Source organism: Erinaceus europaeus, chromosome 2 (genome assembly GCF_950295315.1).
Source record: "Erinaceus europaeus chromosome 2, mEriEur2.1, whole genome shotgun sequence".
NCBI classification, from domain to species: domain Eukaryota; kingdom Metazoa; phylum Chordata; class Mammalia; order Eulipotyphla; family Erinaceidae; genus Erinaceus; species Erinaceus europaeus.
Window position 1 is genome coordinate 62,005,656 of NC_080163.1, and position 20,406 is coordinate 62,026,061.

At 44.0% G+C, this 20,406-nt stretch overlaps 1 protein-coding gene across 11 annotated transcripts in view; it reads left to right on the plus strand.

The window, feature by feature from the left end:
• Nucleotides 1–20,406, plus strand: part of ANK1 (ankyrin 1) — a 329,883-nt gene that overhangs the window by 173,581 nt on the left and 135,896 nt on the right. Inside the window, exon 1 of one of the 11 annotated variants that reach the window (XM_060181894.1) lies at nt 11,431–11,560. The exons of 9 other annotated variants lie outside the window; for them this stretch is intronic. In XM_060181894.1, coding sequence (XP_060037877.1) covers nt 11,522–11,560 — 39 coding nt within the window. In that variant the 5' untranslated portion in view covers nt 11,431–11,521. Of the gene's footprint in view, nt 1–11,430; nt 11,561–20,406 lie in introns of those variants that run through there. One more of the 11 variants, XM_060181923.1, reaches the window with a different exon arrangement.

Consider the following 20,406-nt stretch of genomic DNA (forward strand, 5'->3'; position numbering starts at 1 on the left):
GGAGTTGGCTTTTGCTTAGGTCTTCCCATTGACAAACTCTTGGCTGAAATCTCTCTGCTGTGCTAGGTGAGGGAGGTGGTTCAGAGCATGACCTGAAAACCAGAAGAGACGGAAGTGACAAATAGATGTAAAAGTTGATTGGGGCCAGAGAGGTAGCTTACTGGGCAGGGCATATGCCTTGTCATGTAATTTGGCCTAGGTCTGAGTCCCAGAATCACATGTGTCTGCATAGCACTGAGGGAAGCTCTGGTGCTAGCTATGGTATCTATCTATCTAGCTATCATTTATCTAAATAATGCACAGGGTCTACCTGCTCTAAATATATATGTATAGTTTATTTATTTATTTATTTTTTTTACCAAAGCACTGCTCAGCTATAGTTTGTGGTGGTGTGGGGGATTGAACCTGGGATTTCAGAGCCTTAAGCATCAATGTTTTCTTGCGTAACCATTATGCTATCTCCCTCCCCCACCCTTCACCACATTGTCTTTTCAAACATAAAATTGTCTTTTTAAATATAAAGATATATACATTTTTAATTTTCATTACTGAAAAATAGTCCTCATGTGTAAAAACAAGCAAGAAGACAAACAAGCAAATAAAATAAACCTTATCCAATTCAAGGACTCGTAAGAGAAAATATCCACTCAGCCATATCCAGGCTGAGTCCTGCAAATAAAGAGGCCCCGTCTGGTCAATATCTGCTCCCAGAAATAAGGTGAGCTCTTGCATCTGTGTGTTTATGTGAAGAGAAAACTCTGGAATTAACATCATTCCCTCCCCTTCCCCCTTTCTTTCCCACAGCAATTTAAGATTTAATGTTAGCCCTCCCTGGAATCCATGTAGCACCTTCCTCATGGGTTTAAAAATAGATGTCAGGGCTGCCAACCCTCTTAAAAAGAACACGATGACTTTGGGTGCCAGCACTGTGGGACCTGACACCTGGACCCTAAATAGCCCCTGAACTCGGGCTCCCCTTGCTTCAGAGCTACCCAGTTGGCCACTGGGAACCTACACACAGAGTTAAAAGCCAGAAAGACACTGTGTGTGTGTGTGTGTGTGTGTGTGTGTGTGTGTGTGTGTGTGTGTGTGTGTGTGTGTGTGTGTGTGTGTAAAATAAGCGAAGGCATTTTATTTTATATTATTTTATTTATTTACTAGATAGAAACAGAGAGAAATTGAGAGGGAAATGAAGAGGGAGAGAGATACCTGCAGTCCTGCTTCACTGTTTGTGAAGCTATCCTCCTTCAGGTGGATGCCAGGGATTTGAACCCAGATCCTTTATCACTATAGTGTGTGAACTCAACCAGGTGTGCCACTGCCCAGCCCCTAAGTCTCCTCTTTTCTCCTCTCCTTTTCTTCTCTCCTAATAGAAATGGTTTGGGGGGGGAATTGCAAGGTCTTCAGGGAGTCAGACTGACTTTCTTATTCCAGCCAGCCTGACAGCTATATCATATGTTCTGTGAAGTTCCTTCTTGATTCACTGGGTGACATGCTTCCCTAGCAGTGATACTTTTACTGGTTTTCAAACTCCTTAGGATGGGTGTCTGGCTCCTGTGGTGATAAGCAGCTTACTTTTCACAGTAAAAGGTGGGGTCCCTGATACATTATCAACCCTTCCCAGAGGCTCTAGGGACTGTGGCCCCTCCCTGGGTGTGCGAGGGGCAGGACAGATAAACGAATGGTGAATAGTGGCAAGAAAGCCACAGAAGGAGCTATCAGACTAGGAGCAGGGCTTCGAGTATAAATGCAGCTTGAGAATTGCTTCTTCACTGAAGAGAAGATAGGAATTAGAAAATGGTGTATTATTCCAGAAGCCAGACCTTCCACCTTCTGCACCCCATAATGTCCCTTGGTCCCAGAGGGATAAAGAATAGGAAACCTATCAGGGGAGGGGATGGGATAAGGAGTTCTGGTGGTGGGAACTGTGTGGAGTTGTACCCCTCTTATCCTATGGTTTTTGTTTGTGTTTCTTTTTTATAAATAAAAATTATTTAAAAAAATAAAAATTGTAAGCCCAGGAGATCCTTGGAGCAATGTCAGGTGTTAGGGGGTCTTGGGGTCTTATTACTTGACATTGAATTTGACCTTGTATAGATAATGCTTGAGCCTCATTTTTCAGTGCAGAATATCAGTAAGGGTCCACATCTAAGGTTGGGGGTTGGAGTTAATCTTTGGCAAAATCTTTAGTCAAGATTTTCTCTTTAGAGACTAAGAAGGGGAAGAGGTTTTAAAAAATGCATCAGTTGGGAGTCGGGCTGTAGCGCAGCGGGTTAAGCGCAGGTGGTGCAAAGCACAAGGACCGGCATAAGGATCCCGGTTCGAACCCCGGCTCCCCACCTGCAGGGGAGTTGCTTCACAAGCGGTGAAGCAGGTCTGCAGGTGTCTATCTTTCTCTCCTCCTCTCTGTCTTCCCCTCCTCTCTCCATTTCTCTCTGTCCTATCCAACAACGACAACAACAATAATAACTACAACAATAAAACAACAAGGGCAACAAAAGGGAATAAATAAAATAAATATTTAAAAAAATGCATCAGCTATCATTTTTGAGAAACTACTACAGGCCCAATAGCACAGTGTTAGAATATGAGGCTTTTATAACCGGGTTCTCAGAGGTCCCAGGTTCAGTTCCCTGCACCATCATAAATCAGAGCTGAGTGGTGCTCTGACCTCTCTCTCTCAATAAAATGGATACATCTTTTTCAAAGGAATTACACAACTCAACTGTAGAGGGCCTACTAACTTTGAATATTAAGGCTGCTGCAGTAAATGAGTAGCGTTGTAGTTATGGCGCTAGTTTCATTGAAATGGGAGAGGCAGGACAGGCCTCTGGAGGGGCAGAGTGGAGGACCTTGCCACTGCTGGAAGCAGAACCTGGGGTCTTCCCTGGAGCCCTGGTTCTGTCCTGGCTCTTAGCTAGGCTGCCCTTTTAGAGAGGATCCAGAAAAATAAAAATGAGAGAGAGAGAGAGAAAGACCCAGCCTGTGTCCAGATGGCCACTGCCTGACATTGCCTGTTTCTGTCCCCCCAAAGCATTCTGGTGAGTCAGTCATTGGAAAAACCTATACACTCGATACTCTTTACTGAGAGAAAGAGGTGGGTGGGGGACCTCCTATTTTATGAAAAAGCTGAAGAGTCACAGGAGATGTTCACATATGGGGGTGGTGAGGTATATATTTCCTGCGGGGGTGGGGGGATTATGTGTACGCAGTGGAATACTTCCTTTCTCCCCCCCCCCCCCCCCCCCCCCGACTGTCTCCTCCTAATGTGGCCTGGAGGACAGAACTCCACAGCCATAGCCTCCAGCAGATAATTATGCTTGTCTGCAGAGGGAACTGCTGCAATGGCTGGTAAAATATTTAGCACAGTTTGGAAAAAAAAAAAAAAAAAAAAACCTGCAGAATCTATGAAGCTATAGAATTGACAAGTGGCCCAGCATTGTAATGACAAGCTCTGGATATGTCATTTTTTTCTTTTTCTTTTTTCTCATTGATTCATTTCTGCTGACTGATTTTGATTGTGGTGACTCTTACTAACCGATCTCCTAGACACACTAAATACCTTCATTTTAAAAAAAAAAAAAAACAGGCTTGAGGGTGGCAGAGACAGCATAGTGATTACACACAAAGACTTTCATGCCTGAGGCTCCAAAATCCGAGGTTCAACCCCCAGCGCTACCATAAACAAGGATTGAGCAGTGCTTTAGTCTCTCTGTATCTCTTTCTCTTATTAAAATATATTGGGGGGGGGGGGTCTGGGCAGTGGTGCATCTGGTTGAGGGCACTTGTTATCAAACACAAGAACCTGGGTTCAAGCCCACATGACTTCACTGTCAGGGAAGGAAGCTTCATGAGCTGTGAAGCAATGTTGTAGGTATCTCTCTGTCTCTGTCCTCCTCTATTTCCTTCTCCCCTCTCAATGTCTCTATGTCTTGGCGAATAAAAAAAAAAGCAGGGATGGCCATGTAAGCACTGAGCCCAAGAAATAACCCTCATGGCAGAAAATATGATACACACACACATACATACACACACACACACATATATATTAAAATGCAGCCTTGTGTCAGTGAAATAGTTCATTTGGGTGCCATCTCATGTGTTAAATGTAACATTATATGTGTAATATGTAGTTTAGTAAGCTATATTCCAATAGGTCATTTAAATGCTTTGTCGGTGTAACTGCTGGCAGTAACGCAGCAGGTTAAGCGCACATGGCATGAAGCACAAGGACTGGCATAAGGATCCTGGTTGGAGCCCCTGGCTCCTTACCTACAGGGGGTTTCCTTCACAATCAGTGAAGCAGTCTGCAGGTGTCTGTCTTTCTCTCCCCATCTCTGTCTCCCACTCCTCTCTCCATTTCTCTCTGTCCTATCCAACAACAACAACAATGACAACAATAACAAGGGCAACAAAATGGGAAAAGATAACCTCAGGAGTAGTGGATTCATATTGCAGGCACTGAGCCCCAGTGATAACCCTGGAGGCAAATAAAATAAAATAAAATAAAAATAAAAATAAATGCATTGCCATGTATGCAATCCAGGTTTGAGCCTGATCCCCACCATACTAAAGAAAGCTGTAGTTTCTCTCTCACTCTTTCTCTTCCTCTCTGTCTGAAAAACAAAAAATTAAGAAGTGACACCCTGGAGTTGAGGGGAGGGAAAAAGGCCTGGAAATATGGAAGAAAAAATGAACTGGACAAGGTTGATGCAGAATGATGATTTGTTGTCTAAGAGTGGGGATGATGAATTGTTGAAGAGGGACAATCAACTAATGAGGGAATATAACGGCTTATCTCTCTGAACTTCTAAAGTCCAGTGAGACATTTAGAAGTCATGGAGTTGATCCTTTGCTTCTGTACACAATGTCAAATGGTGAGTTATATTTCTCTGTTGTCCAAATGGATCTCCAGTGAAGATTCATCACTTTCTGAATAATGAGTCAAACTAAGTATCCTGTTCCTTTCAGCTGGGAATTTCTTTTTATCTAATTTAAATTTCTCTGTCCATGGATTTAATTTAATGACTTTCATCTTTCTTATGACTAGTGGGATCGAAAGATATCCCTTTTTCATACATCCATCAGCAAGCACTCTCTTGGCACCACTGCCCAGCACTATATAAACTACATAGAAGAGTGTGTGGAAAAAGCAAGGGAGGAGGATTGGAAATACAGAAGACTCAAGCCAAGTTGTTTCTGACTGTGAGAAGCTCATGATTTAACCATGAAGAGCAGGCTACTATACTTCTATACTCAGGAAAGGACCCAGCATAACAAATACCCTTGGGGTCCCATCTTCCTATGCCAGAGGATTTTCCATCTTCAGGGTTTTATACCTTTTAGTCAACTTCCTTTCTTCTTTTTTCTTTCTATTTCCCTCTTTCTTTCTTTCTTTCTTTCTTTCTTCCTTTCTTTCTTTCTTTTTGTGGTGGTTGGGCTTCCAGTGGACTTTTTTTTTCCACTTTAATTCAAAGATAGAAACAGAGAGGGAGAGAGAACCAAAGAAAGGAGGGACACCACAGGACCACACTACCACTTGGAAAGCTTCCTCTTGTGTATGGTGCTACAATGTAGTGCCCAAAATGATTAAGTTTGCAGTCTTCTGGGTGGTCTATCTTCTGGCCTCTAAATATAGTCATCTCAATTCCTTTAACCTCAGACATTACTAGGCAGCATGTCTGTGGTCATTTTCTTTCTTCTCCTCTTGAACTTTGTCTAGCTTTTTGCCTAATTAAGTTGCATATCCTCAACCCTAATAAGGTCATGGTAAAAGTCAAGAATTCTTGGCAGTCCTGAGTATTTTCAGTCTTCTGATAACACCTCAGCATCTCTCCTGTTACTCATGCTGTTATGAAGGGCACTGAGTTTCTGGACCACTCTGATGATCTTGTCTTTTAGGGGGTATGATTGTACGTAACAATATATGATATAAAGAATACTAGTCTCGGGAATTAAGACCTGGGTACCAAAATTGGACTGGGGATTTTGTTTAATGGCTATTTAACTTTGAATGTTTCACTTTACCTGCAAGATCCCAGTCAATCACACCTTTAAAATAGATATTTGGTGGCCAAGGATATTATTTGGTAGCTCAAGCAAGTAGAACACAGGATTTATATACACAAAGCCACAGATTGTCCCACATACTGTATGTTCTGGAGCAATGCTCTGATCTTCTTCAACTGATCTCTCTCTCTCTCTCTCTCTCTCTCTCTCTCTCTCTCTCTCTCATTAAACAAATCAAAGTAAAGTATTACGAACTCTCAAAACTCAGTAATTGGAAACTGTGCAACTCAATTACACATGAGCAAAAGATTTGAGCAGTTACATTACCAAAGAAGACAAGTGAATGGCAAGTGAACTTAAAGAAGATGTTCAACATCATTAGTTATTAGGGAATTACAAATTAAAATCACAATGAAATAGTACTATGCACCTTCTAGACAGCCTAAGCCTGATCATACCAAGTATTTAAGGACCAAAGCCAACTGGCAGAAGTGAAGGACTACCAAAGAACAACTTTTGGAGATTCATTCATCTGCATTGTATTGATAGGTTCAAGGATATATATATATATATATATATATATATATATATATATATATATATATATATATATCAATTTGGACTATATATATATCAATTTGGATACTTTAAATATGTTTATCTTGTTACTTATTCTTTGACACTGTTATCAAAAAATCTTTTAGTTCATTATGCAAGTCATCTGTATGAGTGGTTTTGAAAGTTTTATGCATATCATTCTCAGCTTCCATTTGAGTAGGACATTGTCTCTAAATATTAATGTTGGAACAGTGCTTTGAGAATCCCTTGAGATAGTCTATTTGGCTATGATCAGGGCTTTTCCAGTAACCATTATTTATTAGTTGAAGCTCTCTATGTAGAGGATTAAAGCAAAGCTGAGTGGCAGGTAGTTTTAAGAGACACTGGACAAGAAACCTATAGGGCCACCTGTGTTGTATGAATGTGTGAACGGAGAAAGAAGGGACTGGGGGGGGGGAGGCTCTGGGCCATGGCCACGGCTGGATTGGGTTAAGGGCACTTAGTATGAAGTGCAAAGACCCGGGCAAGGATCTAAGCAAGGATCCTGGTTCGAACTGCAGCACGCCCCCAGCGGTGAAACAGGTCTGCAAGTGTCTATCTTTCTCTCATCCTCTCTAACCACCGCCACCAATTTCTCTCTGTCCTATCCAATAAAATGGGAAAAATGGCCACCGGGAGCAGTGGAGTCATAGTTCTGGCACTGAGCTCCAGTGATAACCCTGGGGGGGGGGGGAGGCGACTCTGGTAATTTCTTCAGTCCAGACACCCTGGCCTTTGCTATGATCACTTTACTTTTTCAGTCACCTTTCGGAAGTTGGCTGTTTTGAAGTTCATCTTTTGATGTTGCTGAGGCTTCCCAGCCTGGAGAACTCTAATGCTGATGTCTTCAACTACCCGTTTCCCCCATGGCACCCATGAGGAGGAGTTAATAGCATTATACACTTCATATCGCTTTCTTTTTCTTTCTTTCTTCCTTTTCTTTCTTTTTCATCAACACTTCCTTTGATTTTTGTTGTTGTTGATCACCAAGGCTTCACTGCCCTGGGACAACTTTTTCAGATAGAGACACAATGTGGGAAGAGGGAGAGAAGAAAGTACAGACCAAAACTTCCTTCAGTGCAGTGGAGGCCAGGCTGAGTTACAGTTATGTGCGTGGCAAAACAACATACTACCCAAGTGAGTTATTTTGTTAACCTCTTTTCTCTTGATCTTTATCCCACTGATTTGGGACTTTCCTTTCATTATGAAATAGCTTTGAAAAAAACTAGAGTTTTTTTTTTTTCCCCTGAACCTTTAAGAGTTTTGTCAGTAGGGAGTTGGGTGGTAGCGCGGTGGGTTAAGCTCACATGGTGTGAAGCACAAGGACCAGCATAAGGATCCTGGTTCAAGACCCCTGGCTCCCCACCTGCAGAGGAGTCACTTCACAGGCTGTGAAGCAGGTCTGCAGGTGTCTCTCTTTCTCTTCCCCTCTGTCTTCCCCTCCCCTCTCCATTTCTCTCTGTCCTATCCAACAACGAAGACATCATCAACAACAACAATAATAATAACTACAACAACAATAAAAATCAAGAAGGGCAACAAAAGGTAAAATAAATAAATAAATAAATAAATAAATAAATTTTAAAAAAAGAGTACTGTCAGCAGTATCTTCACCTGGCACCAAGCACCCTTTTGTAATGGAAGGACCTTGACTAGTTGGATCTGGATTTATAAGTGGTGATAACTGTGGTCCTGGCTCTTAACTTTTTCCTAGCTTAGTCTTATTTGTTTGTTTGTTTGTTTATAAAATGGTAATATTGACAAGACCATCAGATAAGAGGGGTACAGTTCCACACAATTCCCACCACCAGAGCTCCATATCTCATTCCCTCCCTTGAAAGCTTTCCAATTCTTTATCCTTCTGGGATCATGGACCCAGGATCAGTATGGGGTGCAGAAGGTGGAAGGTCTGGCTTCTATAATTGCTTCTCTGCTGAACATGGGTGTTAGCAGGTCAATCCATTCTCCCAGCCTGTCTCCCTCTTTCCCTAGTGGGGCAGGGGTCTGGGGTGGTGGTGCAGGACACATTGTTGGGGTCATCTGCCCAGGAAAGTCAGGTTGGTGTTATGGTAGAACTTGGTGGCTGAAAAAGCATTAAGATATAAAGCAGAACAATTTTTGTAAATAATCAGGAATCTAAAGGCAAGAATATAGCAGATGAGATTTGGAGTCTCCATTTTGGAAAAAGCTAGTAGTTCTATTTTGGTATATTCCAATGGCCCCATGACTTTACTAGTTTTTACCTGAACCTGACAGTTAACATGCAGGTGGACCAAAGGTATTGTCTGGGGAGATGGTGTCAGAGTTGGAAAAAGGACTATAAAGCTGAAGAGAGGCAGAGAACAGCTCCCAAATATGGGTAAAGTACATAAATATTATTAACTGTAAACCCTATTGATTTGATCTTGGGTCCATATTCACCACAGGAACCTGTGGAAGCTCTGCATACCCGTAGCTTTCCTGGCTTAGTGTTTTCTTCCAGTCATAGCTCTGTTGGTCTTACAGGGTGGAAAGAAGGACTAATTAAGGTAATACAGTATGTCCATTACTTATTAGGTGCCCAATGCTTTTATTCTTCAATCAACCCATAGCTCTACTGTACCCATGTGTCAGGGTAAGAGGACTGGAAGGACATTTGGATTTTATTTATTTATTTTAATTTATTATTTTTTTTTTTTTTTAGTGATAGAACTGTAATAGGAAGTAAGTGAGGAGGGTATCTAAGTCTAAGTAGACACTATTTCATTATGAACTTGATACTGACTCACTACAGACTATTGTGTACTTTTGCTTTCAGGTATATATTTTGCCCTGATTTATGAATACATGTGAACATATGCTCTATCTTATGGGACCTGGTCTATACCTAGGTTTTGGGACTTTGTTAGGAAGTGAACCTCCTGGAATGGAATTACAGAATACTATGAAAGGGAAGGTCTCACCTGAGTAATGAGGGTGAAGGGTTGACATTCCATGCCTGACATCTCTGGACACAGTCTGACTTGAAGCACGCTGTGGTGGTACTTCTTGCATTGATTAGGTTGGGATGGGCGGATGTAATATCATTTGGCATGAATTGAGAGAAGCATGCAGGAAAGTGAGCCCCACCCTAGAGGTTCCAGGATTGGGGGAAATATAGGCTCTATAGAGGAAGTGGGAGGTTCCTGCTGTCTTGGGGTTTAAGAAGATAATAGATAGTTATTGCTATAATCACATTATTTGGCAATTGGTTTAACTTTGAAATATCCCTTTGTTAGGATTTGCTGTATCATACACAACATCACCATAATTTATGTCCTTTGACATTATTTGTATATAGCTGTGCCACCAGTTGCTTCTGTTCTCCCTGGTCTAAGCTTTTAAGACAGTCAACATATCAAAGACTCAGTCTATGTATTAAAAAGACTCAGTCTGTGATTTAAAAAGTTTGAGACATTCAGTTTATTTTTCCCCTCTCATATTAATTAAATAGTCATTGATTTATCTGACTACAAGTTAATAGGAGTGTACATAAACACCATTCCCACCACCAAAAGACTGCCCCATCCCATCTCCCCTCCCCCCCCCAAAGCTGAACATCCACCCTCACCCTCAACCCAGGATTTTTACTTTGGTGCCCTACTCCAAATTCAGTCAAATCCTACTTTGAGTTTCCCTTTCTGTTATTCTTCCTCAACTTCTGTTTGAGTGGATTTTACTTGTTTTTTTAAACTTTATGATATTTGTTTATTTATTTATTTGATAGAGACAGCCAGAAATTGAGAGGAATTGTGAGACAGAGAGGGAGAGAGACAGAGAGACACCTGCAGCCCTGCTTCACCACTCTGGAAGTTTTCCTTTTTGTCCAGGGTCTTGAACACTGGTCCTTCTGCATTGTCCTTCTGTATATGTACACTCAACTGGGTGCACTACCACCCAGCCTCTAGAGAAGGACATTTAGTATTATGCCTGAATGATTATTTGATGTGAATATGAAGGAAGGGCAGGGAGAAGAAACATTTGTGACTTGAATGAGCAGGACTGCCAGGGGCCCAAGTAACTGACATGGCTTTTACTCACCATTCTCATCACTGGGTGTTGAATCCAGCTTTTAACTGCCCATATTACCCTCAAGACTGACAGGCTATTAACTTCTGACCCTGATGTGACCTCAAAAAAAGTGGTAAGGCTGGTCCTAGAACAGAAAGAAAGAAAAAAAAAAAAAAAACAGGAAAATTTACTCTAGGCTCTAGGGGTGGCCTGCATTGACAAGTCAGACTGAGGGAGGAGGGAAACATAGTAACAGATCTCCACCCTCCCTCTCAGCTGGGTTTCTGAACGCTCTGGCACAATCTGGAACCCGCTGATTAGCCGGTATCTCAGGACTCGCTGTAAGAGCTCGAAACATGTAAATTGGTTATGGGGCATAAATAGACTTTGCTGAGCTCACCCTGACCTGCCTGCCGGGCCCCCGGGCCCATTCACTGGGGCCTGAGGCAGGGCCAAAGCGCCATGCAGCTTGGAGCTCTCCCCCTCCATTGGATTGTGTGTGCCTCCCTTCTGCAGCGGCAGGACGCGCGCTCTCTGCCCGGGCCCGACCCGCACCTGCAACTCAGGCCGCACCCCCACCTGCACTCCCCACGCACCCCCTCCGCTGGGCTTGGCAGCAGGTGCCTTCTCTCCAGAGATCGCTTCGCATTAACTTTCCCATATGACATAATAATGGAGCGAAAATGAAGAGATCCCATTTAGCGGCTGGCTGGAGGGCGGGCGGGCGGGAGCAGGGTCCGGGTGCCTGAGTTGGAGCGTAGCGCAGGGAGCCTGTATTTTTAGCCAGATGCCGGGTAACTTGCTGGCGCTCCCCGCGCCGCCGAGCAGATAACGGGGGAGGGGGTGCAGGGAGCGGGGGCTCGGATTTCAGCGCGGGCGCCGGACGATGGCAGCGAGACAGGGCAGGTCCGGTCCAGACCCTGCGGTGAGTGGACGAGCTGCCCGCGGCCGCCGGCTGGGGCCGGGCGCTCGGGGCGCGCAGGGCGGCCGCGCGGGGTCCGGGCCGCAGCGCCCCTTGCTGCGGGGCTGCGGCTGCTCTGCTCTCCCCCGGCGCCAACTTTCCAGGGCGGGTGCGGGGACGCGCGCGCGGCGGCTGCCCTTCTGCTGCCTCACGCTACTGAGCTCCCCGGGTTTCCAACACCGCCTAGAGAAAATTTCCTTTGGCCTGTAGGCTTCTGTGGCCAAGGGGCTGGTGCTGGCCGGGATGAGATGAAGGTGGCACAAGCGAGATCACTGAGAAGCTCCGAGGGGAGTGGGGCTCACGGGGGCCCTAGTCCAGACCACATTACCCCTCCCCCCCGGGAGCAGGGTCCTGCTTGGGGTGGAGGGTGGGGGTTCTGCTGTGGGGGTGCCGGGCCGCTTCTCATGGACTTTATTACGCAGGCCCAACGGGATTGCAAGGCCTTCTACCAAGAAGAGGGTGTCTGGCACTCAGCACCCCCTCAACTCTCTTCCCTCTCTCCCCCTTAAACCTTAGAGACACAAATCTCCGGAGGTCTCTGAGTAGCTGAGAATGAATGGGAGAGGTGGGTTGTGAGAGGAAGGCAGACCTGTTGTGTGCCAGGGGTCTGGGGCTTTCCCCCCTCCCCAACCTCCCGGTTTGTTTGTTTGTTTGTTTTTGTACTGTTGAGGTTTAGAAATAGTGCGTGGCACAGCATCAAGTGGTAACGGGTCGTCCTCAATGTCGGGGTCCACTCAGGGTTTTCACACCTCACTGCATCACCCAGCCTGGAAAGCGCCACACAGGACTAGGCAGGGACTTTCAAGGTTTCCCCAAGGCCTAGTCACTGTGTTGAGAGGTTGAGAGGGAACCCAGGACTCTAGTATAGACATCACGTTTTCTCAAAAACCCCGTTAATTTGTTTTTATCTTGGTCAGTAGTCATCTGACTGATGTACCAAATTAAAACACTTTCTTTTCCTTTCTCTTCTTTTTTCTTTTCTTTCTAAGGGTTGAATTCTGGGCCTCAGGCTTTCTAAGGGTTGAATTCAGGGCCTCATGCTTGAGAGTCCAATGCTTTATCCACTGTGCTCCCCCACTCAAATCAAATGCTCTAACAGCGTAATTTTCTGATAAGGAAAATGAAAAAATATTCAATGAAAATACATAGACAGCAACTTAAGGTTGAATTCATTTTCTCTGTAGTCATCAGGGTGTGTGTGCATATGCCTGTGCTTATGCGTGTGCTTGTGCGTATTGTCTAGAGCTGACCATTCTTTTGACCAGAGCTGACCTGGCCTGAGTAAGAAGAAACTCTTAGATGGGAAACATGCTTCCCATATTCAAACAGACAGAGGGCTCTGCATCAGAGGATTCATTCAATGCCTGCCTTACACAGTCTCCAAACCCTACTGCAGCACCCTCAGGGAAGGATCAAGAATCTCTCCCTGGGAGTTCAAACCATGGTTTTCTTAAAGAAATAGTATTTTGCTCAAACAATATCCCTTGAGAAAAAGGGATGGTCTTACTGATGTTTGTAGCAATTGATAACTCAGTTTCCATTCATCGTTTAATTTTTATTATATATTTATTTATTTACTTATAACAAAGCACTGCTTGGCTCTCACTTGTGGTGCTGCAGAAGATTAAACCTGAAATCACTGGTGCCTCAAGCATGAAAGTCTCTTTGCATGAACATCATGCTGTCTTTCTTGTCCCCATTCATCTTTGTAGATATGGATTTTTCTTTTTTAAATATTTATTTATTTCCTTCTGTTGTTTTATTGTTGTAGCCATTGTTGTTATTGATGTCATTGTTGGATAGGACAGAGAGAAATGGAGAGAGGAGGGGAAGACAGAGAGGAGAAGAGAAAGGTAGACACCTGCAGACCTGATTCACCGCTTGTGAAGCGACTCCCTTGAAGGTGGGGAGCCAGGGGGTTGAATCCTGATCCTTACGCCAGTCCTTGTGCTTTGTGCCACCTGTGCTTAACCCACTGTGCTACCACCGGACTCCCAAATATGGATTTTTCATGGAAAGATCTTGAGAAAGGAAGTCATGATTTGTCCTTAGGGCAATCTAACACCATCTCAAGCCCCAGAAAAAGAGTAAAGAGGCCCTGGGATTTTCTTAGCCTGCCTGAGACTAAGCACTGCCTGACCACTGGTGTTTTTAAAGCCTTCACTGCTCATGTGTTACATGTTGACATTTAACAGTGAGCTTCCGGCCTTCTGTCCCAGGACACTGGAGCCCCCCTCAGCTTCTTAACTATGGCTATATTAGTACCCCACTCAGGAAGTGCAAGGTTAATAATAGTATGGGAGTCTCAGGTAACTGAGCCTTCACCTCCGTTTTTCTGAGCAGCCTGGAGAACTTGAGTCCCAGCAAGAATTTCACTCCCTTCTTTCCTCCTGCACCCTACCCTCCACTTCCTTCCTCTGGAAGTGAGGGCTGCAGTAGGTCAACCTCTGAACACAGGTAAGAGAGGCTGCCTTTCACTAGAGCTGAACTTGAGGTTCAGAATCTTGGACCCTGAGGAAATGACCAGTCCATGAGGCCAAGTGGCCCAAGGACTAAAAGAAATAGCTTAGAAGCCAGCTACCTAGATTCAAATCCTCGCCTGGCCAAATATTAGCTATGTGACTTTAGACAGGTCATTTAACTTCTCTCTATCTCTTTTATCTCATCTGTGAAAATGAAACAGGGGACTGCTGGACATTAAACAGCATGGTTTGAAGTAGATGAGTTCACTTCCACTCAGATTTTTCTCAATCTCCCACCCCCAACAGCTGGAGCATTGTGAATAAGATGGGGATGAAGATCCTTTATTTATTTGTTTTTGCCAATAGTTGTTATCACTGGGACTCAGTGTCTACACAAGTCTACCATTCCTCTGGTCATTGCTTTGGGAGAGAAGTTGAGAGATAGGGAAGAAGAAAAAAGGAGAGAGAAAGGGAGAAGGAAAGACACTGACAGCACTGCTCTACTGCTTGTGAAACCTTCTCACTGTAGGTGAGGACCAGAGACTTGAACCTGGGTCCTCATGCATGGTAATGTGTGCATTAAATTGGATATACCACTGCCCAGCTCCGGAAAATCCTTTATGATGAACCCTTTGTGCTGTTCTTAATAACATTTTCTTTTCTCTAGCTAGCTTATTGTAAAAACACAGAAATATGTGCTCATTACCTATTTATGTTACTGTTAAGGCCTCTAGCCAAAAAACAAAAAACAAAGACTGCTGGTACTTAAGTTTTGGGAGGTGTTAAAAGTTATACATGGATTGCCAACATTAGCGGGGGTGACCCTAGGCTCCCTCCCTCCATTACTTAATAGTTCATTGCAAATGAGCTACAGAGATTTCTGACTTACTATGGGTTGTGTCTTGAAAAATCCACTGTAAATTGGAAATATTCCGAATCAAAATGTACCTAAGGAACTGGAAGTTACCGATAGCTTACCTGGTAGAGCACACACCTTGCTATGTTTGAGAGCTTGTGTTCAAACCTTGGCATCACATGAGAACATTCATGGTGCTGAGGAAGCTAGATGAGTGATGAAGTACTGTTGTGGTGTCTCTTCTCTTTCTCTGAAATAATAATAATAATAATAATAAGCCTAATTGAGCTCATAGAGGCCACTCAGATGAAGATTCTCAGTGATCCATACTTGAGTCTTTCAACTCTCTTTCTGCCCTGTTGGCTCACATACACAGTTCTTAGAGGCACCTAGGGCAGGTCACTGACTTAGGCAACTGGATTAGCCTGATGGGCAGGAGAGGCTCAGAACAGTACAGTGTTGATAATGGCTTTCATAGCCCAGTTAAAATCTCTACTTTGTAGCTTACATGTACCTCAGCACCAAGCGAGAGTTTGACTGAATGTTTATGGGCTGAATCAATGGGTGAATATGTGTGTACATGAATGACCCCTTTATAACATAGTCACTTTTATTTTCAAATCACGAGGGCAGGGACCTATATTCTGAGTATTTTGAGTTTTTAAATATTTTATTTATTTATTGGGTAGAGGCCCAAAGAATGAGAGGGAGGGGATAAATAGATAGATAGATATCTTCAGTGCTGCTTCACCATTCCTTACAGGTGGTGGGTGACCTGAGGCTTGAAGCCAGGTCTTTGTGCATGGTAACAAAGGCACTCGACCAGGTGTGTGACTGCCTGGCCCTTTTATTCTGTGCTTTCATTCTTCCTCGCAGGATCTTGGCCTTAAATAGGATCTCATTTAAATCCGTTGTAGAATTGAGCTGGGTAGTGCAGGGTGGGATGACACCATTATTGACATTCACCTCTGAGGATCTCTGAGGAGCCTTAAACCCTGACCACCCCATACCTAGAAGAAATCAAAAAGAAGCTGAAACAACCTTAACAATTGAACTTTACTTGCAGATATCTAGGTGCCCTTAACCAGCCACTTTTTTTTTCACTATCAATTTTATTATTAGTGAAAGCAGGAACTAGGACTAGATCTCTCCTTTTATAGGGACTGTCTTGGCCTTACTATTCTTAGGGGAAAAGCTAGAACCAGCGGAGATCCTCCTCTGTGGAGGAACCCTTTGCTTGACAAAGGTACATGCTCCCTACCATCAGTCAGACGGGTCTGTCTGGTCATCCTTGGGCTTGGAACTGCTGAGAACGCACTTGGGGTGAAAGGCAGTGCACAGGCATAAGCGTTAGGGAGTCTGGGGCTGACTCTCTGGGTGCTGACTAGCTGTAGAACTTGTGCAAGGGATGAACTTCCCCAAACCTCGATTCTGTCACCTTTCAAACAGGGCTGATAATTCTACCCACCTCCCCAAGCTATGATCAGGATAAGAAAGATATAATGTTGGGGACATGCTTGCCTAAGATGGGCAGAATATTACTTTCTTAACTACGGCATATACTTTATGGCTGTTCAGCCTTCCCAATCTAGTTTAGTTTAGATCTTCAGTTTCACACATACCAGAGCAGAGCAATGCTCTGATCTCTCTCTCTTTCTCTCCCTTTCTCTTGCCCTCTCCCTCCTCCATTCTCTCTCAGTAAATCCTCATTTCAGTTTTACTTGCACATGTAAGATTCCACTTCTCTGGGCCACTAGTTCATTCATTTGAACTTATTCATTCATTTGGGGTGGGGCAGGACACCACAGCACTGGAGGAATCTCCCTTGTTGTACTGTGGCTCAAAACTGGACCACATGCATAGCAAGTCTCATGCTTGTTCTACCTGGTGAGCTTTTTCTCTGGCCCTAAATAAGTGAATCTCTTACAAACCAGTGTTAGACAAGGCTCCCTTGCCTTTGTATTTATCAGCTTGTCTGTGTCATAACTAGTCTGTGTCACAGCCTAGATCTGGGGCTTTTTAACAAATATTGTGGTTAGTTGATATTGTATCTATTTTACTTAGGTTTTTCTCCTGACTTTTATGCTTGCGCTGCCAAAGATAGTTTGAGTGGGTGGGGAAGGTGGGAGAGATCTTGCTACAGTGTTTTTCTTAGAAAATTATGTAGTATTTTTCCTAATAGGTGAATCCAGACAGACTTTCTGAATCAGCAGTATAAATAGACCTTTCTCTGAGAAACTGTATTTCTAGTACAATTTCTCTGGGACTCTAATTATTTTTTTTTAAGATTTATTTATCTATGAGAGAGGAAAAAGAGGGGAGGAGGAAAGAGTGAACCAGAGCATCACTCTGGCACATGTGATGCCAGGGATCTAACTCAGGACTTGAAGTTTGAACTAGTTGTTTTTTTTTTTTTTTTCACATTTTAATTAGTGTCTTGATAATGGTTAGAAACAGTTTGCTCACTTCTGTTTTTCCCCCAAGCATATCAGTTCTCTAGATTCCACATATGAATAAAACCATTCAGTAGTTTTCTTTCATGAAAGATGCATTTTAAAATCAAGTACCTTATTCCTAAATTTAAAAAACAGTTTACTATTGAATATCCAAGGAGTAGAAGCTAAGTAGACATTGATAGTAAGTGAGATTGAAATTAATCAAGAAGTAGGCAGACCAGGGTCCAGAAATGATCAGGGTCATGGGGCAGACAGAGTAGGGGGATAGGGAATGTGAGAGGAAGAGACCCTGCTACCATCTTGGGCACAGTGAGAGTCAATTGTTCATGTCTATAAAGAGGCAGATGCAGAATCTGGGTTTGGGTTTACATAAAAACAAAAGCCCTATGTGGGGTCTGGAGTTGGCAGCAGGGCCTAGAGCAGGCTGCTGGGATGTCAGGGTTCTAGGAAGATCAGTAACCAGAGTGGAGTGGGGTTCACCACACAGGTGAATGATTGTGTCACTAAGGACACTTTTTTCCCTTCAAGGATTAACTCTTCATTTGGCAAAACAAAGGGGTGACTTGCAGACTGTTGTTTGAGATTATTAGCTAGAGAGGCTTGGAATATAGGTAGCATATTGGTTATGTAAACAGATTCTCATGCCTGAGTTTCTGAGGTCCCAGGTTCAGTCCCCCATACCACCGTAAGCCAGAGCTGAGCAGGATGGTCCTTATTAGCTTGTGTATTAACCCATCTATAGTTACTGTAACAAGTTACTGAAGACAGAGCCAGGTGTTAGCACATCTGGTTAAGGACACACATAACAGTACACAAGGACCCACTTTCAAGTCCCTGGCACCTACCTACAGGCGGAAAGCTTCATGAGTGGTGAAGTAGTACTGCAGGTGTCTCTCTGTCTCCCCTTGCCACTCAGTTTCTCTCTGTCTCTACCCAGTAGTAAATAAATAAAAATATATTTTAAAATAATTACTGCAGACTCCAAGATTTAGAACAGCACAAATTTATTCTCTCGATCTGAAGGCCAGAAGCCTGAGAGGTGTTTGCAGAGCCTTGCAGCCCCTTCCCATATGTGCAACAGACCCTTAGGGAAAATCTTCCAGCTTCTGCTGGTTGCTGGCATCATTGACTAGTGGCCTCTCCACTCTCATCCCAGTCTCTATTTTCATACATAGTTCTTTCTCCCATCTGTGTGTGTGCCTGTTCATCTTCTGTCTTTTGTGTTGTTTCTGGGACATCATCACTTCAAGGTGACATTTCCAGCTATGGCGGTGGGGGTCAGGGAGATACAGATACAAGAAGCTTCACCACAGCACTAAAGTTTCTCCACTGTAGTGGGGATAGGCTCGAACCTGGGTCGTGTGGGACAAAGCAGGTACACTATCCAGGTAAGCTATCTTACTGGATTCTTCTGTCTTTTTTTTTTTAATTGCCACCAGGGTTATTGCTGGGGCACAGTGCTGCTCCTGGTAACCATTTTTCCCTTTTCATCTTCTTGTTATTTGATAGGACAGAGAGAGGGGTGAGGGGGACAGATAGAGGGTGATGGAGATGGAGATGGAGATGGAGATGGAGATGGAGATGGAGATGGAGATGGAGAAAAACACAGAGTCCGGTAGCGCTACTTCACTGTTCATGAAGCTTCCACCCCGTAGGTGGGGATGAAGGGCTTGAATCTTGGCCCTTGTGCATGGTAATGTGTGTGCTTGACTTGATATGTCGCCATCTGTGCCCCTTCTGTCTTTTTTGTAAGGACACTTGTCATTTGACTTAGATCCAACCTAGGTAACAGAAGATGACCTCATCAGAAAACCCATACCTTGATTACATTGTCATTTTTTTTTCCAAATGAGGTAACATTCACTAGTACTAGAGATTAGAGAGCAGATATCTCTTGGAGTGGGGGGCAAGGGACACTATGGTGCGTTCTCTAAGGATGAAGCAAGAAGAAAGGAGATGGAGGAGTTGGGCAGAGTACTAAGATCTGGAGGAGAATGGGGCCACACATGGTCACACGGTGGCTTTGCACACGGTCTATCATGTGACAACTCTACCTATTAAGCTCAACCCGAACATGCACCCATTCAACACCTGTGCCAATATATATGCTGTCTAATAAATGAACATTAGTATTAGTTCCTTAGCAAGGGCCTAATATCTTCACTGCTATCACCAGATTAGGGGAACTGCCAACATACCCTGCTTCACTGCTGTGTTCTCTTCCCTGCCCTTGTCTGCATGCCTATACTTAATTTTATTGTACCCCGTCCCCCTCCACTCTGTGTCATTTATCTCTGAGGCAAATAAACATGTGTTCATAGGTGACTAAACAACCACTGAGGGTGGTGTTGTCTTCCCCACCCCCACCCCACCAAGAGCATGCATGGATTGGTGAGGTCTCCTGTGATGGAATCCCCATGTTCAGAAGAGAGGACTTGGGGAGAAGGGAGAATCATAAGTCAGAGCCATACCACCTGCATCTTGAGTCCTGACTGTGCCTTTCAGCTGCCTTGTGACTCTGCCTAGTTCACTTCAGCAGACTACTGTGGTGACCACATCTGCAAAACAGGGCCTCCTTAGTACTTGCCTCTTGGGTTTTTTTTTTAAATCACCTCTGTATGCAAAGTGTTGAAATGGTTTTTAGTACATAGAAGGCTCTATGCACTGTGTATTTAAAACACAGAACTATGCAACAGCAGCAAAGCATGTGTATGTTTCCTGTGGTGCCCAGGTCTGGGATGCCCTGGGGCCAGAGCCCTAGGATAGAGACTTTTCAGCAAGAATGGGAGTCCTGAGACCTGGTGGTGGCACACCCAACTGTACGCACACACTACTACGTGCAAGGACCTGGGATTAGGCCCCAGGTCCCCACCTCTAGGGGAGAAGCTTCACGAGTGGTAAAGCAGACCTGCAGGTGCCTCTGTATCTCTTCCTCACTATAGCTCTTTCCTTCTGAATTTCTTTTTGCCTCTATAAACAAAAAAAAGGGGGGGAGTGGGAGTCTTTGGAAACATGGAAGCAGCAAGACCCCCCTAC